The 20,992-nt window shown below is 40.0% G+C and overlaps 1 protein-coding gene across 21 annotated transcripts in view; it reads right to left on the reverse strand.

The window, feature by feature from the left end:
* The window catches only part of mapk8ip3 (mitogen-activated protein kinase 8 interacting protein 3), a 41,564-nt gene that overhangs the window by 11,726 nt on the left and 8,846 nt on the right, over nucleotides 1–20,992 (reverse strand). For 2 of the 21 annotated variants that reach the window (XM_084744650.1, XM_084744642.1), the window contains exons 2-20: nucleotides 19,337–19,457; nucleotides 18,130–18,200; nucleotides 16,658–16,749; nucleotides 14,489–14,512; nucleotides 12,535–12,685; nucleotides 11,555–11,786; nucleotides 11,292–11,394; nucleotides 10,852–10,970; nucleotides 9,905–9,916; nucleotides 8,159–8,176; nucleotides 6,787–6,844; nucleotides 6,487–6,639; nucleotides 4,864–4,921; nucleotides 4,500–4,648; nucleotides 4,058–4,114; nucleotides 3,771–3,941; nucleotides 2,616–2,775; nucleotides 1,917–1,967; nucleotides 853–942 (exon numbers count right to left, since the gene is read on the reverse strand). In XM_084744650.1, the coding sequence (XP_084600776.1) occupies nucleotides 853–942; nucleotides 1,917–1,967; nucleotides 2,616–2,775; nucleotides 3,771–3,941; nucleotides 4,058–4,114; nucleotides 4,500–4,648; nucleotides 4,864–4,921; nucleotides 6,487–6,639; nucleotides 6,787–6,844; nucleotides 8,159–8,176; nucleotides 9,905–9,916; nucleotides 10,852–10,970; nucleotides 11,292–11,394; nucleotides 11,555–11,786; nucleotides 12,535–12,685; nucleotides 14,489–14,512; nucleotides 16,658–16,749; nucleotides 18,130–18,200; nucleotides 19,337–19,457 (1,890 nt within the window). The remainder of the gene's footprint in view (nucleotides 1–852; nucleotides 943–1,916; nucleotides 1,968–2,615; nucleotides 2,776–3,770; nucleotides 3,942–4,057; nucleotides 4,115–4,499; nucleotides 4,649–4,863; nucleotides 4,922–6,486; nucleotides 6,640–6,786; nucleotides 6,845–8,158; nucleotides 8,177–9,904; nucleotides 9,917–10,851; nucleotides 10,971–11,291; nucleotides 11,395–11,554; nucleotides 11,787–12,534; nucleotides 12,686–14,488; nucleotides 14,513–16,657; nucleotides 16,750–18,129; nucleotides 18,201–19,336; nucleotides 19,458–20,992) is intronic. The other 19 variants (XM_084744649.1, XM_084744660.1, XM_084744657.1 and 16 more) reach the window with 19 other exon arrangements.

Raw genomic sequence — 20,992 nt, forward strand, 5'->3', positions numbered from 1 at the left:
CATCTGTGCTGCAATAACACTTGAGCAAACTTGGTACCCAGCAGAACGTCAAACAAAATTATCATCTCCTGTTTCCTGTAGTTAGATATGCTATGTGCTAGAATCGTCTGTTTTCTGAAGATGATTGAGACATGTTGCAGGGGGACCTGTTAAAGATGCATATATTTATAGTCACATCTTAATATACATCATTCTAAATATTCAAGTGAAATAAAACACATTTGTTGGGTAGAAGTGGACACTGGCCACACTGGCTGCATGCGCCTATATATGATGGCTTTCATGCTGAACTGCTCTGGCTTGTCCGCCTGTGGACAGCATTTCGGCTGTGGTGCTGCTAGTGCCAGCTCTATCTTTCTACACTGAGTTTGCAGAAGAGTTTTGAAGAGAAGAAGAGAAGTGCAACCAGAAAGCAGTGTGATTTTTTTTCCTCCCTGTTCAGAGAGAGGGGGAGGGACAAAGGGTAAAGTACTGCTCTTCACCTGATTTTTTCATGTCTGTGACATATTGTACAGATGTAGACGTTGAAACTACAGTGAGAGGTGTCATGTTGCTGGTATGATGTAGATATGACTATCAACAGATCATTTTTACTTTGAAGTTTTGCTGTGAACAAAGCATGTAATGCGGAAAACATAGCAGAGACCCGGCTCTGTAGATGAAACGTGGCTGCAGCTGTTAGTGAGCTGCACCTCTCACACAAGCTTTGGTTACGCTAATCTGTTAATACGGGCGCAGAAATAAAAACCAACAGGTTTGGCAATGCACATGTGCTGCTCACGCAGCCATTGTGGCCCAGTTGGAACTGCAGAGCAATGACAACAGAAAAATGTTGTCCCTTGAACGCCTCACCTTCCTATTGGGGTCCTTCTCCACCAGAGGACGACAGTAAACCGGGACGGGCACATTCTTCATGCGGTTGTCCTCTTTCTCGTTAGTTGTCTAAAAGCAGAGGTGATAAGGGGTGAGGAGACGAGCAAAGAAGTGAACTATTGTCTGGTTCCGTCAACACATCTCCAATGTTACTGTCCACTAATGAAGAACATTCAGTGTTGGTGTATGTACATGTACAGTACATACACAGCAGGCATTAAAGGAAAACTCCACTGAAATCACAAATCTTCAAAACTTCAGTTAATGTTTTCTTTTTTTTCCCAGGATGCCACTGGACCATGGATCATCTCTGGACATCTATCAGTGCAAAATGCTACTTTTAGAAAGAATCCACCCTTTGATTGTGGCACAAAATGTGATCTTTATTTCAGATTTTATGCTATCAAACTTCATCACAGCTGTACTGGAAATATCCCAATGTCATGTTGTCGCCAAAAATGGTGTCTTAGTAACTTCAACAAGTATTTCAGAGTGGATTTTTCCTTTAAGGAAGAACACTAAGATCGAAGCAGGACTAAGTAAGTGATGACAGCATTAATGTTGAGGTTGAGGCAGGCTGAGACAGACAGAGGTTAAAGGTTAAAAGGTTGCAACAACATTGGCAGAGGGACAGGAGATTCGATGGAGTCAACTCCACAAAGACAGGAGTTTATCAGAGAGATGCAGTGTGTATTTGTGTACTCTGTGTGTGTCTGTAAGTAACATTTTGTCTTTTGTCATGTCATGCCTCAAAATGAACATTTTCATGCATTTCCAGAGTTGCATTTCATGGCCGAGTTGTCCTAGGATCATACTTGGTTGTTTTTTTATTTTAAAAGAAAGCTAATTATTATAAACTTTCACATGGAGTTGACAGTGCAGAGGAGAGAAAATGCTGTCTTAATTATCTGCATTTTTATTCATTGTTTTGTCTTCTCGTATCCGCCGTCTCCTGCTATCTAGTGGTCGGGGCTTTAGGGGGAAGGTTAAAGGGAGGGGGAAGCCGTAAAGGCACATGCTGGTGCTCTGTCGGTCTCACTTGCCTGTTGTCTCTTCAGCGGGCTGTCCTGAGCGCTGTCCGTCTGACCACCAGTCTGTGGGAGACCAGAGTTAGAGCTGCCTGCCTACCAACACACTCTGCACCTCGGGCCATTCAAGCTGCCAGCCAATTTAAAATACACTTCGATGCGAGGAAATGTTTATCATGTTTAAACCAAAGTGGAAAAGACTGAGAGATATTCTGCTTATAGGTATAGGTTTAATTTAATTAATAAAAACAAACTGTGTATATTAGATAACTTCTCCAGTCAGTACCCCTGACCAAGGTGCTGGCTTAGAACTGGAGTTGGTCCCCGGGTGCTGCAGAGCAGCTGCCCACTTGCACTATGTATGAACACAATAAATTTGACCTTTATCTTTATTAATAAGGCATATTTTTCTTATTCTCAATAAATCATATGAAAAGATCACATCCAACAATGAAAAGACCTTTCTAACAAGTGCTGTCTGTGTATCCGAGCACTGAGCTCGATCTTTGTCCAAAAACTATAAAAATAAAAACATGAAGATGTTCCTTCATCATCCGTGATCAAACACAGGAAGGTATCTCCACAAGGTGTGGTTGGATGTCATTAACATCAGTCAATTGTGAGGTCATTCTTCCAATGCAAACTCAGTTACTTGTGTGTTCTTGCTGAGGGTCTCTGATCATGTAGTGTGTGTGAGGTTGTGTGCGGACATACCTGTTTGAAGCGAGACGGCACACTCCAGCCACAGGCCTGCATGATGCCGTCATCGCGGCGCATGTGCTCTCGGACCTGCCGGTATTGTTCACGCCGCTGCTCTCGGCGGGCCATCAGTGCTGAGTCGCTGAGGAGAGACGCAACACCGTTACTGGCCAGTCTGGAAGCAACGGGGAAGGAGGGGAAGAGAGAAAGAGCGAAGCGTTAGCAGCCTGGCCAGCCAGCAGTGAGAGATTGCAAGAAAGAGGAGATGAAAAGATGAAGAGGACAGGAAGGAAAATAAAGCAACAGCAGTTCCAAGCACAAGTTGGATCAAGATTTTTTTCTAGCTCAGGCAAAGCAAAGTTTTGTCACACTACACTAAAAATTCTGAAAGATTTTAAATTTCTTTAGTAGGGATGTAACAATATATCGAATCCAATACCAGACTGTGATGATATCTACCGCTATATCACATGGATAATTATTTTATTTGATCTATTTTATCTTACTGCAGGACTGCTACTGAATGCAGCATTTTTTGCACATGCTTACACCATGATTGGCTACTTTTATTTTATTAAAGAAGGAAAAGAAAAAGCTAATGCTATGAGAGCAAAAAATGTACACATCTAATTTAGTATTTAATAAAGTACATTTTTCCATGTCATCATTTTACTTTTTTGTTATATCACAGCAAATAGTTTGATTTCATATGATGGACCTTTTAACTTGGCATTATCATACCCTGAGTTTTTGGTATAGTTACATTCTTAATCTTTAGTGTTTGTGCCTGCAGGTCCTAAGATGTAACAGAGAAGACCAAAGGAAGAAAGCATTTGCATAGTTATTAATAAAAGGACCTTATCTGTCCAAGTCATCTCTTTAATAAAAACTGTGCACTAGCCACAAAGGGCTTTACTGTTTAAACCCAAAATTCAGATAAGATAATGTTCAGAACATTTGCTTTAATCTTGTGTTAAGGGATTTGTCTGAATGGGACATGAAGGCATTAACAACCACCCTCAAATGCTGAATTTTGGAGAACCTGCTGGAAGCTTTCTACTCTGCAAGCTGCCACAAGCAAGCAAGCAACCAGGCATCAGACCAAGGTGTGAAGCAGAAAGAGATGGAGGTTTAGTGTTTAGTGGGGGGATCTAGCTGGCTGCTGCTCACTCTTCGGGGAAGAACTCCAGTGTGCGGTTGGAGGTGGAGATCTGACACATGGTGTGGCTGCGTCGCTGAGAGAAACCAGCAGGTGAGGGAGACTTGTAGTGGATGTTGACACTGTAGTACGGCCGCTTGACAGGCGGAGGGCTGGACGATGAGCTGAAGAGACGTGCAAAGCTGGAGGATGGACGGAGAAAGAGAAGGAGAGGTTTTACTTGACCATTTATCCTTTGTTCAGGGCTTTTTCTTCTTCTAACTATAGTTAATCAAGTTAAATAAAAGCAGAATCTCACAACTGCCAGATGGTGGACTTCTTTTTCTCTTGGATTGGAGGACTCTCGCGGGACGCCCTGAGAGGACAGAGAGGTGTCAGTAAAAGGAAAAGAGGAAAAAGTGCTTTTCTTCTGTGGTTCAGTACATTTCCGTGAATTTATCCACCATCTCAGTCATTTCTGTGCAATTACATTGCAAATGAACTTACATTTTATTATGCTGAAAAAGCACAGACAGAAACCTAGGATACTAAAATAACATTTTAAATAAATGTGTGACTATATGCAAAATTAAATATCTAAAACTTTGAAGGCGAGATATTAGTCTTCATCATCAATAAAAAAAAATTTCAGCTCAATATAATTATTTTAATAATGAGTTGACCTAACAGCTTGATTAAGACCTTTGTCACATTAATCATTTCAGTATGTTGATTTTAAATCTGGGAACTGTCTCCTCTACCTGATCATTTCTGTCCACCGGACGGCCTCCTGCAGCTCCATCAGCCTCTCTTTGTACTGATTCCTCTCCATCAGCACGCGGGCCATCTCCACCCGGGTGAACCGCCGTCGCGTCATCGTCATGTCGCCGTCCTGCATTGGTGATGAAAACTGGAAGAGAACATAGCATTATTTTTTAACACATTTACAGACAGACATGTGCAGTGTGTTGATAGCAGTTACGTCACCTTTTAAAGTGTTGAAGTCTTTTTACACATCAACCAGACAAGCACAGATCTCTAATTCTACTGTGTGAGATTCTCATTATACTGATACAATTGTGTAGGATGTGTGATGCAGACAGGGACAGAGGCAGTTTTACTCACATCATCACCTCCTTCATCCTTGGAGTCTCGAGATGCACCGAGAGCCTCTGCTCTTAACCTGCCGCACAAAAGCAAACCAGAATTGAAATTGTTGTGCCGACAAAGCATCAAGTTGATTTAATATTGGCATATAACTAATTATGAAATATACTTAATTTATGTTACATTATCATACTGTACTTTTCACCTCTCTCCCTCCCTCTTTTTATCTCTTGACTACACTACGTTTTAAGAACTATCTGAAGCCCATCACCACCTCTCCTTTAACTGGGGGCACAACGAAAAATCAGATACACAAGTATATAAAAATATCCTTTAGCTGAAGGAAAAGTCTTGGTGCATTGAATCAGTGATTGATTAAAGTAGCTGCAACCTTTTTAAACTATGCTGAGGTAAGAGCTGAATAATAATAAGTTTGGGCAGAAAAAAATCAGTATTTGTGCTTCCTTGACTGATGTATTTGGATTTGAGTTTAACACTAATACATATCTACATCCAGAAAACAGGAGAGGAGAAGGTTGACCAAGGTTCCATCTAAAACCAAGCTTGCTCAACTGTTATTGGAGCACAGAGCAAAGAGGGGCGGGACTTAAGATGGCTCACTTTTCAACTTAGCACTTGATGGCAGAGGAAGTTGGTCCCACATCAGCTTCCAATGTGAGCAACCTTCTTCATAAACACAAATAAGCTGCATCATTGACATGTGAATATACTATGAATTTTTTTGCTGAGATGTAATACACAGACTGCTTTTCAAGAGTTAAAGAGGCACATTTGAACTGCGGGCAAACATGGCTGAATTAAAGAAGAAACTGGTTGAACTGGTGACCAGTAAGTTTACTGTAGCCACAGAAAATAGCAAAACTGAGGACATAAGGACAAACATTACGATAGTGTGCTGTTTTATACATTATTCTTCTTTATAGAAAAATTAAAAAGTTAAGGAGCACACTCAGCAGGACACGGCAGTCCCTCATAACGCTGACTCAGCTAAGATTATTGAAGGATCAATACAGGAAATTACAGGAGCTTCAAGTGGCCAAGATGCTGTCTACAACACAGAAAATCTCTGATCTGTATTCGGATATTTTGTCCTCTGGGCCATCACCAGCGGCAGTTGGTTAAGTCAAGACTATTTTTAAATAAGACTATCGTGTTACTCTGCCTCTGTGTGTGTTGTTAGGATGTATTCATTTGGTCACTAAGGTTTGGATTACTGCTCAGCAGCTATTATGTCAAAGCCGTAAAGGACCAAGACTGTCTGAGACAAAGCTGCAATGTATTTTATCATGTTTCGTCCACTGGAGGGGCACCCTAGAGGGCACTTTATCATGTTTTGTCTGCTGCAATTGCACCTTAAGGGGCACTTAACTACATTTTCTCCATTTAAAGGGCAGCCTAGAGAGCACTTTATGTTGTCTTGGAAATTGGGCCACTCTAGTGGGCATTTTATCATGTTTTTTCCACCGGTAAGACACCCTTAAGGCACTTTATCATGAGACACGGACAACTGCGCCCCCCCTTGTATCTGGCCTATTTTTTATATTGCCAATTTAAAGCAGCATATTGTTTTCGTCCTAAACTCATCAAGTTGTTTTAACATCAGCTTGCTGTTATTGTCACCTCTTGAGTTCTTCCTCCAGCTCTTTGACTCTGGCGTCCACTTTGTTCTTGGACTGCCTCACAGCCTCCAGCTCCTCCCTCAGCACCTCCTGCTCCCCCGACAGCTCGTCCACTTTGGCAATAAGGTCGTTTTTCACAATGTTGAGAGCATTTCTGTCAAGCAAAGAGCAGAAAGAGCAGGAGGTCAGACATCAAAAATACAAGTTGGGCTTTCATGTCTGCACACATACACACACACACACACACACACACACACACACACACACACACACACACACACACACACACACACACACTTACTTGGTCTCTAGGAGCTGTTTGTTCTCTGTCAGCAGATTCTCCACCTCTTTGCCCATCCCTGAAACAGTCACAGTCACATCTGTTACTCACCACGCACAATACACAAAATCCATTAATCAAAGAACCCATTGGTCGTTAAGTCTGCCTTTCAGACCAGCCATGGTACATGCCTGTTGTCGAACAAATATGGAAAACCTCCACAAAAGGCAACGTTTTAATAATTTAAATTAACTGAAGATGAATAGACAGATTATTAATTTAAACACTCATGTTAACCAGGGAGCTTAACCAGGGTGAAAGGAAGGGTTGATGTTAAATATCTCACTGAATGATGTTATTTAAAAAATATATGTATATTATTTTTGGCTGAAGAAAGACAGAGACATCTGGGAGGCGTCCTGGATGTTCTCACAGTACAACCATAACTCAATATGATGTCAATATTAATATCGGTCAATATTCACAAGTGCATCATATATTCTGACTTCAGGGTTGATTTCTTAAACACGACAGTCTCATCTCGGTCTCATCATTAAATCTTAATCATTGCTAGATATTAATTTTATTTTTTGTGCAAGCAGCAAGCACTGTGCAACATAAGCCAAGCACGCACAGAAATGTCAACACAGAGAAAAGTTTAGACATGAGAACATGTCAAAAACAAACAAACAAAACAAAAACAAGCCAAAAGGTTCTTATATATAATAAGTGTCACGTTACAAAAGGCCGGTGATCTGTGTTTTGGATGTACGGTTTGTGTTTCCAGCAGAGAAAATGGTCCTTGGTGGACACCGGATTAGACAACTCTGCAAGGTTTATGTTGTGATATGTGATCTGACTGCAGAGGCAGAACAAAGTGTGTCTATTTAAAGCAGCTCACACCGGCAGTTTTAACTGCAACACCCTGGATAACAAAGTGCCAAATGACACTGGCTTAAAATTAAAGGGATAGTTCAAATTGTCCCTTTAATCTCAATGTAAATCACTCATATGATGGACTTTGAAGGTGGAAGGTAAAGTAGCCTTAAGATTTATTTTACAGCAATGAAGAAACCCTTTATAAAAGCCAAATGAGGTTGTCTCTGTTGAAGACAGCCTGATTATCTTATCTAAGACATGGACATTCATTGTTTTTTTCCTTGTTTCAGAGTTCTGCACAGCCTCTGTACCATAAAATTATTGTATAAAAAATATTATTTTTATTTTAATGTTCTATAAATAAAATGTATTGAAAAATATTCAGTATCAGGTATGTGATCTGCAAAGGTAAATATAAAGGCACATGAAAAACGGACAAAAAGAAAAAAGCTGAAGGCCAGGGAATGACATAACAAGCAAATGTGACCATGAGCGTAGGCATGGCGTGCCTTACCGAAGAAATCATCACGGACTGGAGGCAAAAGAAGAAGAATGGAGAGGGAGAAAGGCCACAGATCAGAGAGGGAAAAGAGAGGGACAGGGAGGGAAGAGAGGAGAGAGAGGATGCTGATAAGCATGTATTAATTTGGATTTGAAGACGAGCGGCAGGAAACTAGAACACAAAAGCTGCTACCTGGCCTGATTTATTCAAACATCATCAGATTGATTTTAAAGTCCCAGTGAAACTTTTTAAGAGCGTGTTGCTTTAGTGAAATGATGCATTTTCCATTTGAAAACAAGGCAGCAGGGTCTAAACTAAGGGGATAACTGTCCATCTGGGAGAGAAGTTTCATTTTATATTTTTTTTCTAATACAATTGAATACTTTAGGTACGCAGAGTGATATAGCTTTTGATAATGACTAAAGATTAAAATAATTTCACTGTGACTTTAAAGGAATAAGAAAAACAGTTTTACTGCATGTGTATGGATATTGGGCATCTACCATATTGTCAAATTTTCCAGATTTCCAATCAATAAATGATTCATTATATATTAATGATTAAAACTAGAGCTGGGCAATATAGCTAATAAAAATATCTTGATATATTTAGTAGGGATGCACAATACTTAATTTTTGTTGGGCCCTATTCAAACAATCTATAGCACCAGCTCCACTTTGCTATGTGAACAGCATATAATCTGGGTGCAAATTTAAGGTGCAAGGCACAAAGGAGTTATATTTAGTCTCTTGATTACTCATAGGTCTGTTTTGGGTGTAACATGAATTATATCAATCAGACTGTCATCTCCCATTCCCTTAAAGAGCCTGGTGTGCCTGCCTTTGACGCATTACTATTTAAATGACGGATTCGGCAAGTTGAAGGAGCGAACAGTGATGCTGCAACGTCTCACTTGTAGGAAGGCAGGCACTGTGGTTAATCAACAGGTCGTGCGGGCTGTGACACAAAAAGTAACGTTCTGATCACCAAGAAGGATTGCTGGTGGGTGAAATAGTCTCTGCATGGGGCACAGCAACATTACTGCCGTGACATTACTGTGGAAACATTACTGCTTTAATTACTGAATGCAGCCTTTGTAATCATTAAAGTAAATCTCAGACAAACAAAATAAAAAACTCACCTGGAAACATGGTTTAATGATTAGAGTAACTGCTTTCAGTCATTTTAAAAGTTTCCATACACGCAGTAATTGTCACTGCAGCAAATATTGTTATTATCTAATTAATATTCATAGAAAAACTTAAAACTGTAGTGATAAACTCAACAGGACAAAGGAAACTCTCCAGCTGAAACTGAGTAAATATTTTTTAGACAGCTCTGATGGAAGTCAGGATTTATACAGCTCCTGTACGGCTGCTCTTAAGCAACTTTGCTATCTGTTTTGGACACTTCAGAAAAACCTTCACCTCTATCAGCCTGTGATATCGGCAGAAAATCTGCATTTCAGGCTGATACCAAACAGCTAGAACCATCTGATTAGCCCAGGATATTATCACCTTACTGTGGTGCAGCCTTTAAAACTATATCACTATATAATGATATCCAAAATCTAAGACAATATCTGGTCTCATTGATAAAATATCGATATATTGCCCAGCCCTAATTAAAACATTAGTAATAACGTGCCTTTTTCTGATTTGTATACACTGATTGATGTTTACTCTTAGCTGTGGAGTTTGGAGAGAAGAGAGGAGTCTAGAGAGTAAAAGAAAAACCAATGCATGCTCAGATACACACCTGAGAACTCGCCTATGGGTGTCACCAGCAGAAGCACATAAAAGGGGAAAAAAAGGAAACGGGTGAGAGGTTAACAGATGGACAAGAAGACGGGTCAAATCTCCCTTTCTTTTTCTGCTGTATATAAATAATAAATCAAAACCACAAAACAACCCAGTTGTAATGGCCCAAAACAGAGACTAACAATGGACATCTGAGGTAAATAATGAAAATTAATATGAAATAAAGTGCAATGAAATCTGATAAGATCTTTTAAAACTCCCAACCTTTGAAATGGGCTGCATCAAACATGACTCTGCCCCATTAAAAAAATAGAGAGAAAAACAAAGTAGAAAAACAAACAAACAACAACAAAAACAAAATCAAAGTAACACTGCATGAATGGGCAGCTGGGGTTGGGGGGTGTGGCCAGTGTATGATTTTTGTATGATTTTCAGGATGTGACGCAGAGGTGAGCTGTTGGCATGGAGTGTATTCCAGCCTCAGCCATGCAAGGTAAAAAAAAAAAAAAACAGTCAGAGTGCTGTGGCACAGTCACACAGCCACGCATGGAGCTCCTGCCCTGCAATAACGCAAAGCAAAAACAAATGCTGGCTTTGTGCAACACGCACATGCATGCACCCTGACTTTGATTCTACACTCAACCTGATATTACTGAGTAATATCCCACACTGGCAGTAGAAGTACGAGGAGTCACAAACTTCATTTTCACCATTTCAAGGTGAGCAATGATCACCTCAGCGGGAAGTGATCTGCAGCATTTCTTTTGAAATACTTATCACTGAACAAAAGAGTAGGACTGATCACTGAGCTGCAACCAGCAAAGTGACTTCATGGCAAAGTTTGCTTTAACTTTACTACCAAGCTTTATAGCTCCAAGAAAAGTGTTTTAACCAAATAATCTATGACCACAGCAAAGGTTATGGCAACGAAAGTCCTGTTCATACCTAGCAGCTCAGCGCCTGCATCGACATCTCCAATGATGTCGGATTTGGCATCTTTGATCTCGTGGTAGAGAGAGTCGGTGTTGATGCCGAAGGCCTCGTTCACTATGCCCTGTGAGGGGCTGAAACACATGTTAGATTTCATTAAATAACAGCAGAGAAAGAAGCAAAAAATCTCGCTCAGTGTCGATCACTTGAATTACGAGTAGGGCTGCACAATTAATCGCAATTGAAATAAAAGTGCAATATCCAAATCACAGAACCAGAACCAAATCCTACTGCAGTGCTACATTGTATGACATCTACATGCTGGGTTTTAAATGCGCATAACATGTGTGTGATCCCCTGAACTTCTTTGCTGATAATATTTGAAAGCAGTAAAATTCTGGAGATACAGATTTTCACTGTACACTGTGTATAATGCAGAGACAGTGTATTTGTACCTGTTTCCTCCTCCATACATACGGGGGTCCACACACATGTCCAGCTCAGGGGTTGAATCAATGATCTCCTGAAACTCGGTCCACTCATCGCTGCTTCCCATACCTGTAAAAACATGAAGGTGACACGACAGAATTACATCTCAGCTGCTACTTTAGAAGACAATAAATATTTCAGGGACATTTTTGGCAGCACCCTTAAATTGGGAAGGGAGGGAGCGCAGATTGAGACTCGGATTTGGACATATTAGGTGACATCCTCTTACCGATGCTGACATTCCTGGTCTCCTGGGAAACCTGCACCTCCATGTTCCGGCTGAGCCGCTTGGCATTTTTCCTGCGGTTCACAGCCCGCATCGGATCGAAGTCAGAGTGTGGGAGGAAGCCCTCGTTGATGGGGGTGACAGTGGCGGAGGGGACGGAGGAGGTGGGTGTGTTGGACTTGCTTCCTGTGCTGCTGGGTGTGGCCGCCACTGAGTCGGATTCTGACCCATCCTCCTTAACATACAGCCGAGGTTCGAGACGAGGACATGGGAGCAAGAGACAAACAGCACTATGTGAACATTTTATAGTGGAGACAGGGTCAGGTGCTAACCTTTAACCTGTGACACCTGCATCACTCTTCATTTCTATCAGCTGGGGTTAAATGTGGGAGGAGTTTTCTGCTAGAAAATGATCATTTCCTACAAGCAGCTGCAAGTTTTGTTGTACGACTTTAGTTCTTCCTGGTTTTGTGTTGCAATTAAGAAAAAAATAAAGAATTTAAACCAGCGTGTTTTCAGCAGGAGCCACAATAAGTAAGTCTTCTTACCTTTGCTGTTTGTCTCACAGATAAAATACTATATGCCATCAAATTGTATGAGTAGCATAGTTTCAAAAAAACAAGGGACATTTGGGAACACAGGCTTGAACTTAATGTAACAAGAACTTAAACATGAGAACTTATGGTAGAAGCTCCATGATCACACAGTAAAATAATCACAGTTATAAAGAAAACTCCATGGAAAACACAACATGGACCCCTGCTTGCTTGAGTCAACATACAAATTGGACTTTAAAGGGTAGATTTCTAAGTGATGTGAATAAAACAAGTTTCCTCAAAAGTGACGCAAGCAGGCGTGAGGAAAGGAGGTAGTCTGTGTGGGTGTGGCTAGCGGGACGGGCAGCAGTAAGGCTGCCCCTCCCCTTCCACTCCCTGGGCTGCGGTTGTGGTCGTGGAGGAAGACAGGGCCGCTGTCTGTCCCACCTGATAGGCGGAGCAGAAGGTGGACTGGCCGAGCTCGCTGACCTGCCAGATGTCTTTCCCGGGCATCATCCTAGCCCCCCCGAGACCCCCACGTACCATGCCCTCGCCGCTGGGGTACAGGCTCAATGATGGCGGCCGCTCCGCTTTGCTGCTGGCAGAGGAGACACAGAGAGGGGTGGAGACCAACATGAGACTGACTATTGATTACTCATTTATTATACCTATCGCTTATCACTTTTTCTTCCTCGGACCTGGAGCCTATCCTGGCATGCATTAAATGCAAGGCACAAAACAACCTGGACAACATTTCAAAAAACAGGAAATGCACTCATTCTCTTTCTAGTAGAGAGCTAGATGAGAAGACTGACACCACTTTCATATCTACATTGTAAATATTAGGCGTCACAATTTAAATATTAAATCGAAAATTAATAAAAATGAGCTTCTAATTTTGACAACTCAAATTAAAGGCAGAATCAGCTATACTCCCAATACATTTTTGGTACTTTTCTTCTTTTCCTACTTGTTCGGTAGAGTTGGGCTGTTTCCAGTCTGTATGCTAAGCTAAGCTAACGGGCTGCTGGCTGTAGCTTCATATTTACTGTACTATGAGAGTGGTATGAATCTTCTCATTGAACTCTCTGCAAGAATGTGAATAAGTTTAGTTAAAGTTATGTTTTTATACAACCTGTGCACCAAGAAGAAACACACACATACATGAGGAACAGCAAATGCTTGCAATCAAACCCAAGTCCTAATATGTTACAAAATGAGTTATAAGGAAATAGAGCATGACAGGGATACAGATTTTTTTTGGGGGGGCAAAATGGCTGATGTTAGCCAAGCCCTGCAAGGAGAAGCAACAAGGGCTCTGAGGGCATGCAGTCCAGTCCACCAGGCCAATCTTAACTGCCTCATGAGCTTCTCTTAATTTACAAGGCATACAGATGCAAGTCATTCAAACAGACAGAGCCATCAACACAGGCAACTACAGGTAGTTTTAACCCTAACCCTAACCCTTACTATATATAATACCACAACTATAGGATCAAGTTAAATGGACAATTTCTCAAAAAAAATGACATTTCAAATGAAAATATTTCTTCTTTCTTTAGTCCTCTATGACAGTAAATCAAATATCTTTGAGTTCAGCATATTAGAGGATGTCACCTTGGAAAAAATAATCAACATTTTTTACCATTTTCTGACCTTTTATGGCCCAAACAACTAATTGATTAATCAAGAAAATAATCAACAAATTAATCAATAATAATTATTTGCAGCCCTACGGTGCAGTTTTTGGTTGTATGACGCCTGGACAACCAAAACTGTACAGGCCTCAGATCAGTGTATCTACTTACATCTGTTCCTCTACAAAACATCAGACAAATCTAATTCCTAACAATGATGATGTGATGAGTAATGATTAATCTTTTACCACTAAAAAGTACAAGAACTGCAGAAGATACCTATTTCTTCTTTGCTTAATATTAATGCATATCCAAATAACTGCTTCATATTATTGTGCCACTTTTGGAGGAGAGATAGACAGACAAACAGAGCAGGCAGACACACACTGGCAATGAAAGAGGAGAAGGTAGATGGAGAAGACTGGAAAATATGGATTGCATCGCTCATTACGACCTCTGAACCATTCCTTATTTCATCCTTTGCTGTCAGAGTGCAATATTATTGATACATTCATGATAATAAATTGTTGTCACAAGCACCAATAACTAACATAGCAAACACATAAAAGAATACTGCATATGAGCAGGGGCATCTGTAATTCTAAAGTCACATTTGAGGTCAAAGCAGGCCGGTTTAGACAGCGGAGCTGAGGGAGGAGGAGGAGGAGGAGGAGGAGGAGGAGGAGGAGGAGGAGGAGGAGGAGGAGGAGGAGGAGGAGGAGGAGCAGGTGTGGGGGGCAGCTGTGGGACCATGTTGGATTTACCTTTTCCTCCATGTGTGGCGTTGACTGTGCAAACAGCAGCACAGAGAGCAAGCCAGCAAGACAGACAGACAGACAGACACCGATTAGAGAAAGACAGGAGACAGAAACATGCCATGACACATGACAACAAACACACACACACATACACTATTTCACCTAAAAGAGCTGACAACACTTTGATTTTTTTTATTGAAGTATTTCTACAATTCTGCTCTTTTTAAGATTATTCAGTCCCACTTTATTTTATCTTGCACTAATAAGATGTCACAACCTGTACTCTGTATCAAATTAGACAAAAACTACAAATAATATGTGCGATTAGACAATATTAGCCTCCTTATTAGAGGCTGGTTAAACTTTAATAGAGGGTAATCAGGGACACATAACAACAGAAATGCACTGTAAACTAAAGTGAAATGATAAACATTCCCATTTCGAAATGATATGAACCAGATCTACCAAGGAAAGGACAAAATTAAAGAGGTAGAGGAATATTTTGTCTATGGGTGACTGCAAAGATGTTAGTAATATTGTAGTCAGATAACGTGATTTGATCAAATAAGTAAATATCAGTCTTCGCCACTTTGCCTGTTGTTATCTGTCTACAGTTCTGTTGTAATTTCTTTAATTATTCTCTAATTAAGTCTAATAAGGGTCTAATAAATGGTCTAATGATGTCTAGTAAAGCATATATTACATAATTTCTAGTTTTTGTCTAATTTGATACAAAATGGGTTTTTTTTATACGTCTGATACATTAAACCAGCAGTTACATCATCCAGCCTGAGTAGTTAGGCTTTGCCCCCATCTGGGAAATCATCATTTCATATAATGAGAGAGATAGAAAAATGCTGAAAAGCAGTTGTGTAGTTGGTTGTAAAACAAATAAACATGCAGATCCATCACGATCTCTGGTTCCTCATCCTTCCTGGAGTGAAAATGATCCCAAAAGGAAAGCAGTAAGAATTTATGAGCCTCCAGAGTACAGTAATTGTTACTACTGATGGAGAGCTAACGTTAGCCGAAGTGAGAGGCTGCTGGAGTTCAGTCATAACATCACAGTACAGCAGCATCAGACTGTCATCTCTGACTAAATCTCAGTCTAGATCAACAGTTGACAGTCTATTGACAGGTTTTGTTATTTACAGACAACATTAACCTGGAAGTACAACATAAGCAGTGTCTGGCCACTGTGTTGACTCACTGATCCACTTGGAAGGTAGAGGACTGAAGGAATATGACGGATGACTGATTAACCTTAATTTATTAAGATATCATGAACGTTCTGGTTCAGGCAAGGTCACAGAATGATTATTAGACATGTCTATAAAGCAAAAGTTTGTTTAATTCTACAAGAATTCATACAAACTTGACAAAATTGTAGTTCAAAAACATGCAAAATTGCATTGTTGTGTATGGAATTTCTATCTCCCAAAAGGGGGCGTGGCCTGACATTTTGGCAAAGTACCCATATGTGCTGATCTGATGTATAAGTGCATTGTAAAGTAAAGTGTGAGTGATTGTTCTTATTCTTATTGCTTTGGATAGTCAGCAGTTGTTAAGAAGCAGTGCATCTTGTAAGTCAGATCAGTGTTTATAATGTGACCATCCTGACAACTCAAACCATCATGAGCGAATACCAGCCTCATTCTGTGATTCATTTGTAACAGTTGAGGAAGATTTGCAGGATTAGGATGCCTCTGAATAAAGAGTGTAGCTGAATAGATATTTGAGATACTGTCTGTGTAGTGAACATGATGCAGGAGGCGACTAATCTGCAGTTCAGCTACAGAAGCTGCACCAGATGTCCCACTCCTCGTCTTGCTTCATGCTCATATATATTCAGGGCTCATGGGTTGCGCCAATTGCTGAACACTGCAATCTGGCAAATAAACTAAACTTTATTTGTTCTAATTATTTCCTACAAGACTCATATTGGCTGCCAGGGTTCTTTGTATACTTCCACTCTGTCAGTGGGAAGTACCAGCTGTTCATCATGGCTCCTGACAAACAAATGCCAGCATCAACACAATGAGCATGTTGACACATGAAAAGCCTACTACCTTCAGGACAAAACACGAAACATTAGCAACAAGACGATGGGTGAAATTTACGATTCAGATCCAGGCAAAGACCTTCACACACCAGCACACGCATAAAACGACTCACGTTCGTCCACAGCCGGGGCCTTCTGATTGGCTGTTGCTCCCCGCCTGCTGCATTTTGGACCGCTCTATGTGCTCGACGTACGTCTGAATCATCTGTGATTCACGGGAGCAAAAAAGAAAAGATGTCAGAGCAGAGGCTGAGAAAGCGTTAGCGATATCTGGACTGGCGAGTAAAGGAGTTGCTGTAAAAGGATTACTTTGGTTTAATTACAAGATCTATAATCCACTAAATGTTGGATAATGGAAATGAAAATATTTTGTGAACCAAAAGGAAAATCAGATTATAGCACTCAAAGGACGATACAAGGGCTTTTGTACATTGCTGTTCATTTACTACAAATCACAAAAAACGTTTTTTAATTTTCCACCTTGTTTTTGATGTTCAGACTGTGTCTCTACTTTCCTGACAGCCATTGTTTTCTTGGCTGAAACCAATGGCTGCCTGGAATGTAGGGTAAAACACTACAATGCAAAACATGTTTTGAAGAAATGGTCAAAGTAAAGCATCTGGTTAGTAGAAAATGGCCTAAAAAGCCAAAACTGTTTCTTGCACTGTAACTTGTATGATCCACTGATAGGGCACATATTTTTTTTTTGTCTTATTATTTTGTTTAACAGCACTCTAATTTAAATACTTGAGCATCTTTTTTTTACATTTTTTGTGTGTGTAGTGTGGAGCAATCCTGTACTTTATAAGGAGAAAAGCTGAAACTTAAAACTTGAATATTTTGCCTCATTAAGATAATAGCTGGAGTATTTAAGGATGATAATATCAACAGTATTCAAACTGACATCAGTTAAAGGGAGAGTTCGGATTATTTGATGTGGAGTTTATGAAGTGCATATCTACTAAATAATCTAAATCCTCCTGCCTGCATGGTATTGTGAGGGGCAGAACTTAGCCCCCACTTAGCCTCCACCTATCAGGCTATTGAGTGGCAAAATAAAGCAGTAAAAATATTATAAATATATAGTACAATTGAATTGATATTGATTTTTTTAGGTAATGTGCTGCCTGATAACCTTTTCTGATGGGAGACCACCAAATATCGCTCTCTCCAAACTAACCAGACTCGACCGGTGAAATGAGTACTTTTACCTCACAGAACATGGGAGCTGCTGCTCTACCGCTAAACACCGTCACGCAATTACTCAGACAAACTAACAGATCGTGGCAGTGGTAGACTAACTTTTGTTGCTGACCCTGTCCACAGCAGCACATTGCTTAGCTTCCATGCTGGTGCTGCTCTCTGCTTCTCCTGAACTGAGGGTGTGTCAATCATCATCTACTATAATTAATACACTCGCTATTGATGAGTACAACACACAACCCCACATTAAATAATCCAAACTATCCCTTTAACTGGCATATGTTTGAAGAATCTTGTCGAAATAGAAATTAAAATGTTAGAAATTATTTTAGGAATGAGAGGTGTGGGGACCCCTGCTGAAAAGCTGTAGGGCTGATCTTACCTCGGTGTGACGCTGGTGCAGAGCGTTGTACTCTTTCTTCATGTCTGATTCTCGCTCCTCCAACCGAGTGACTGAGAGACAGAGAGAGGACAGTTTAACAAGAAGAAAAAAAAGAAATACATTCAAACAAATTAACTCTAATCCTTTCCATTCCACCAGGTCACTTTATAATTCATCACCAATTAAATATGTGGACTTGGACAATGAAATATAATTTTATGACATGAAAGGCTGTTTTTATTAGCTAAAATACTGGCAAACAAGGCTGAAGATTTAGCTGTTTGAGTCTAAGTTGAGCATCAAGAAAAAAGCCTTAAACATAGATGGCAAGAAAACAAAACTAAACAGCACAGCCAATCAAATATGTATGCCATTATTTATAATGTACTTACAGGTGAACAAAAGCAAATCAGGGTTCCGGTTTAAAAGTATCATTATCTAAAAATACAACGTCCTCTAACAGTGCGTCTACTTCCCTTTCCATCTTCCCATTATAACTACAGTGATATCCTTGAGTTTTAGTCTTTTTTGTTGTGTATCTGCAGAAGAGCTGCAGAAGAGCTGCAGAGCTATTTAATTCAATTCTTCAAATAACTTTAAAAACTCTACGTCCAAGTAATGGAACTAGGCTCTGACATTCTGGTCTCAACACCAGTCTTTCATGTTTTGAACTTATTTTCTCTTTTATTATTCAGAGTCACATCTGGATGTCAATTCAAACATAATCATGCTCATCGTCTTCTCATTTCTCATCATTCTTTTGATCTAGACTTAAAATCTAGTGTTGGAATTATCTTGGACCCCACTATGGTGATGATTTCAGCTCATGCAGATGTACTGCACGTAGAGTGTATTACATTTATAATAAGGATTAAGGCTGGGTGGTATGGATAAAATCAAATATCACAATATTTTTGACAATACCTCAACAAGGATATTGTGAAAATATTGTACGGATGACCACTACTGCTTTCACAAAATATTAACAACATAAGATTTTGATCAGTAATTATCGGTAATGTGGATATAATAACTAAGTGATAAAAGGCAAAAAAATAGAACAGTCTGCTAAGTTCAGAAAGTTATTTTTTTTCAAAATCACTGTACTCTGATACACCCTTTAAAACCAGGAGTATCATGATACTACAATATCCAAAATCAAGAGGATATTATTGCCTGGCCTTAAGAAGGATGTCTGTCCACTCACTCTGGTCAGAATAGTTCTTTGTCTTGAGCTCCAGCTGTTTCCCCTGCAGCTCCAGAAACTCCACCTGCACCTGCAGCTCCTTCTTCTCAGCTTCCAGTGCATCTTCAAATTCAATGAATTTCTGATGGAAGACACATGAAATAAATTTACTCCTTTACACAGCTGGAAATACATTTGCAAAAAGTGACAAACTGTATTATATTGGATTGGATAGTTGGAATTTGGACTTAATATGGAAAGAAACACTGCACACTAGCATTATGCTGCTTGTGGTCAATACACAGTGGTGTTTTGTAATTATGATATTGGTCACAGCAGCAATCACCTTTCAGTGACTCTCTTATCTGTGCATTCTGTCCTGCATGAGTCAAAAACAGTGTTTAAGTGAGTGAAATATTATATTCAAAGCCTCTGTCTCATACAGTAAGGTTGGAGTTTGTCAGCAGCTCTATAAAACACTTCAGCTGGTCACAGAGTCTGCACGTAAACTAAGTTAATGAGGAGCAAGAACAGGCAAACACAGAGCTGCCTGCTTCCCCTTCACGTTGCCTTTTTAGGTTGTTGTTTTTTTTTTATAAAGCTGTTCACAATGACGGCCTTTTTTCAGTGCAGCAAGTCCACAAAGTCTTAATACCGTAATCCTCTGACTGCAGGGAGACCATGGAGCCAGGAATATGCAGCAGATATACACGACACAAAAAGGCAGCTGTTACATTATGATGACCTATGGCATAATACAACTTCTGATATCTAAACACTGCTGCAAACAACACTCTCTACTTGTCTGTCACATGCAGAGTGGATCTCAGCAGGAAAAGGAACCAATTAGTCCTTTCAGCTACTGACTGTCTCCACCTCTGAAGGCCAGAAGAAGCTGAAATATGAGATGTTACACTTAAGTTTCTTTAGCAAAGCAACTTTGTATTGCATTATTATGTACCAAGTGGAATAAACAACCCCCACACTGTTGGACCTGGCTGATGCTGGATTTTTGGGGCTGATGCCAATACCAATATTACGGAGTACAAAGAAATTCAGATATCGATATATCTGACAATATTTTTTATAGAATATAGAATACACATACATGCATATTTTTTGCAATAATCCTTAAAACACTTGTGACAAAGATATGAAATGGAGGCAGGATATTTTATAGTTTAACAATAAACAACACTGTCCAAAATGATATCAGTACAGTTCAGTACATAAAGTTTATGATTCTCATCAGGTTTAAATGAAAAATACAAGCGGAGGTTGTCAGCATACAAATCATAAGAGATGCTGCTGAAAGCACTGATTATCTGTCCTAGTGGGGCCTGAAAATAGATCCCTGGGGGACACCACATGGTGGGGACAAACCATAGCCAAATGCGTTTGACCACCAAGAGAAGGAGAGTGGATAATGACATACAGTATAATATGGAGTATGCTTTTGCTTGTGTGTAAAACAGTCACATTGTAGTGCACTCACATTAACATCATCATTTGTTTTGTCCTTCATTTATTTACAGGTTCATTAGGGTTCTAACCCCGAAGGGGTAGAACCCTTCTAAGATTGTACCGGTTTATTATTATTTTTTGTTGTCTGCCGCTTGAGCTAAAATTCCCGTGAGCTGGAATGAGCCAGAAACCTGAAACTTGGCCCATTGATTG

This window comes from Lutjanus erythropterus, chromosome 19 (assembly GCF_056507025.1).
Source record: "Lutjanus erythropterus isolate fLutEry1 chromosome 19, fLutEry1.hap2, whole genome shotgun sequence".
Taxonomy (NCBI): Eukaryota; Metazoa; Chordata; class Actinopteri; order Lutjaniformes; family Lutjanidae; genus Lutjanus; species Lutjanus erythropterus.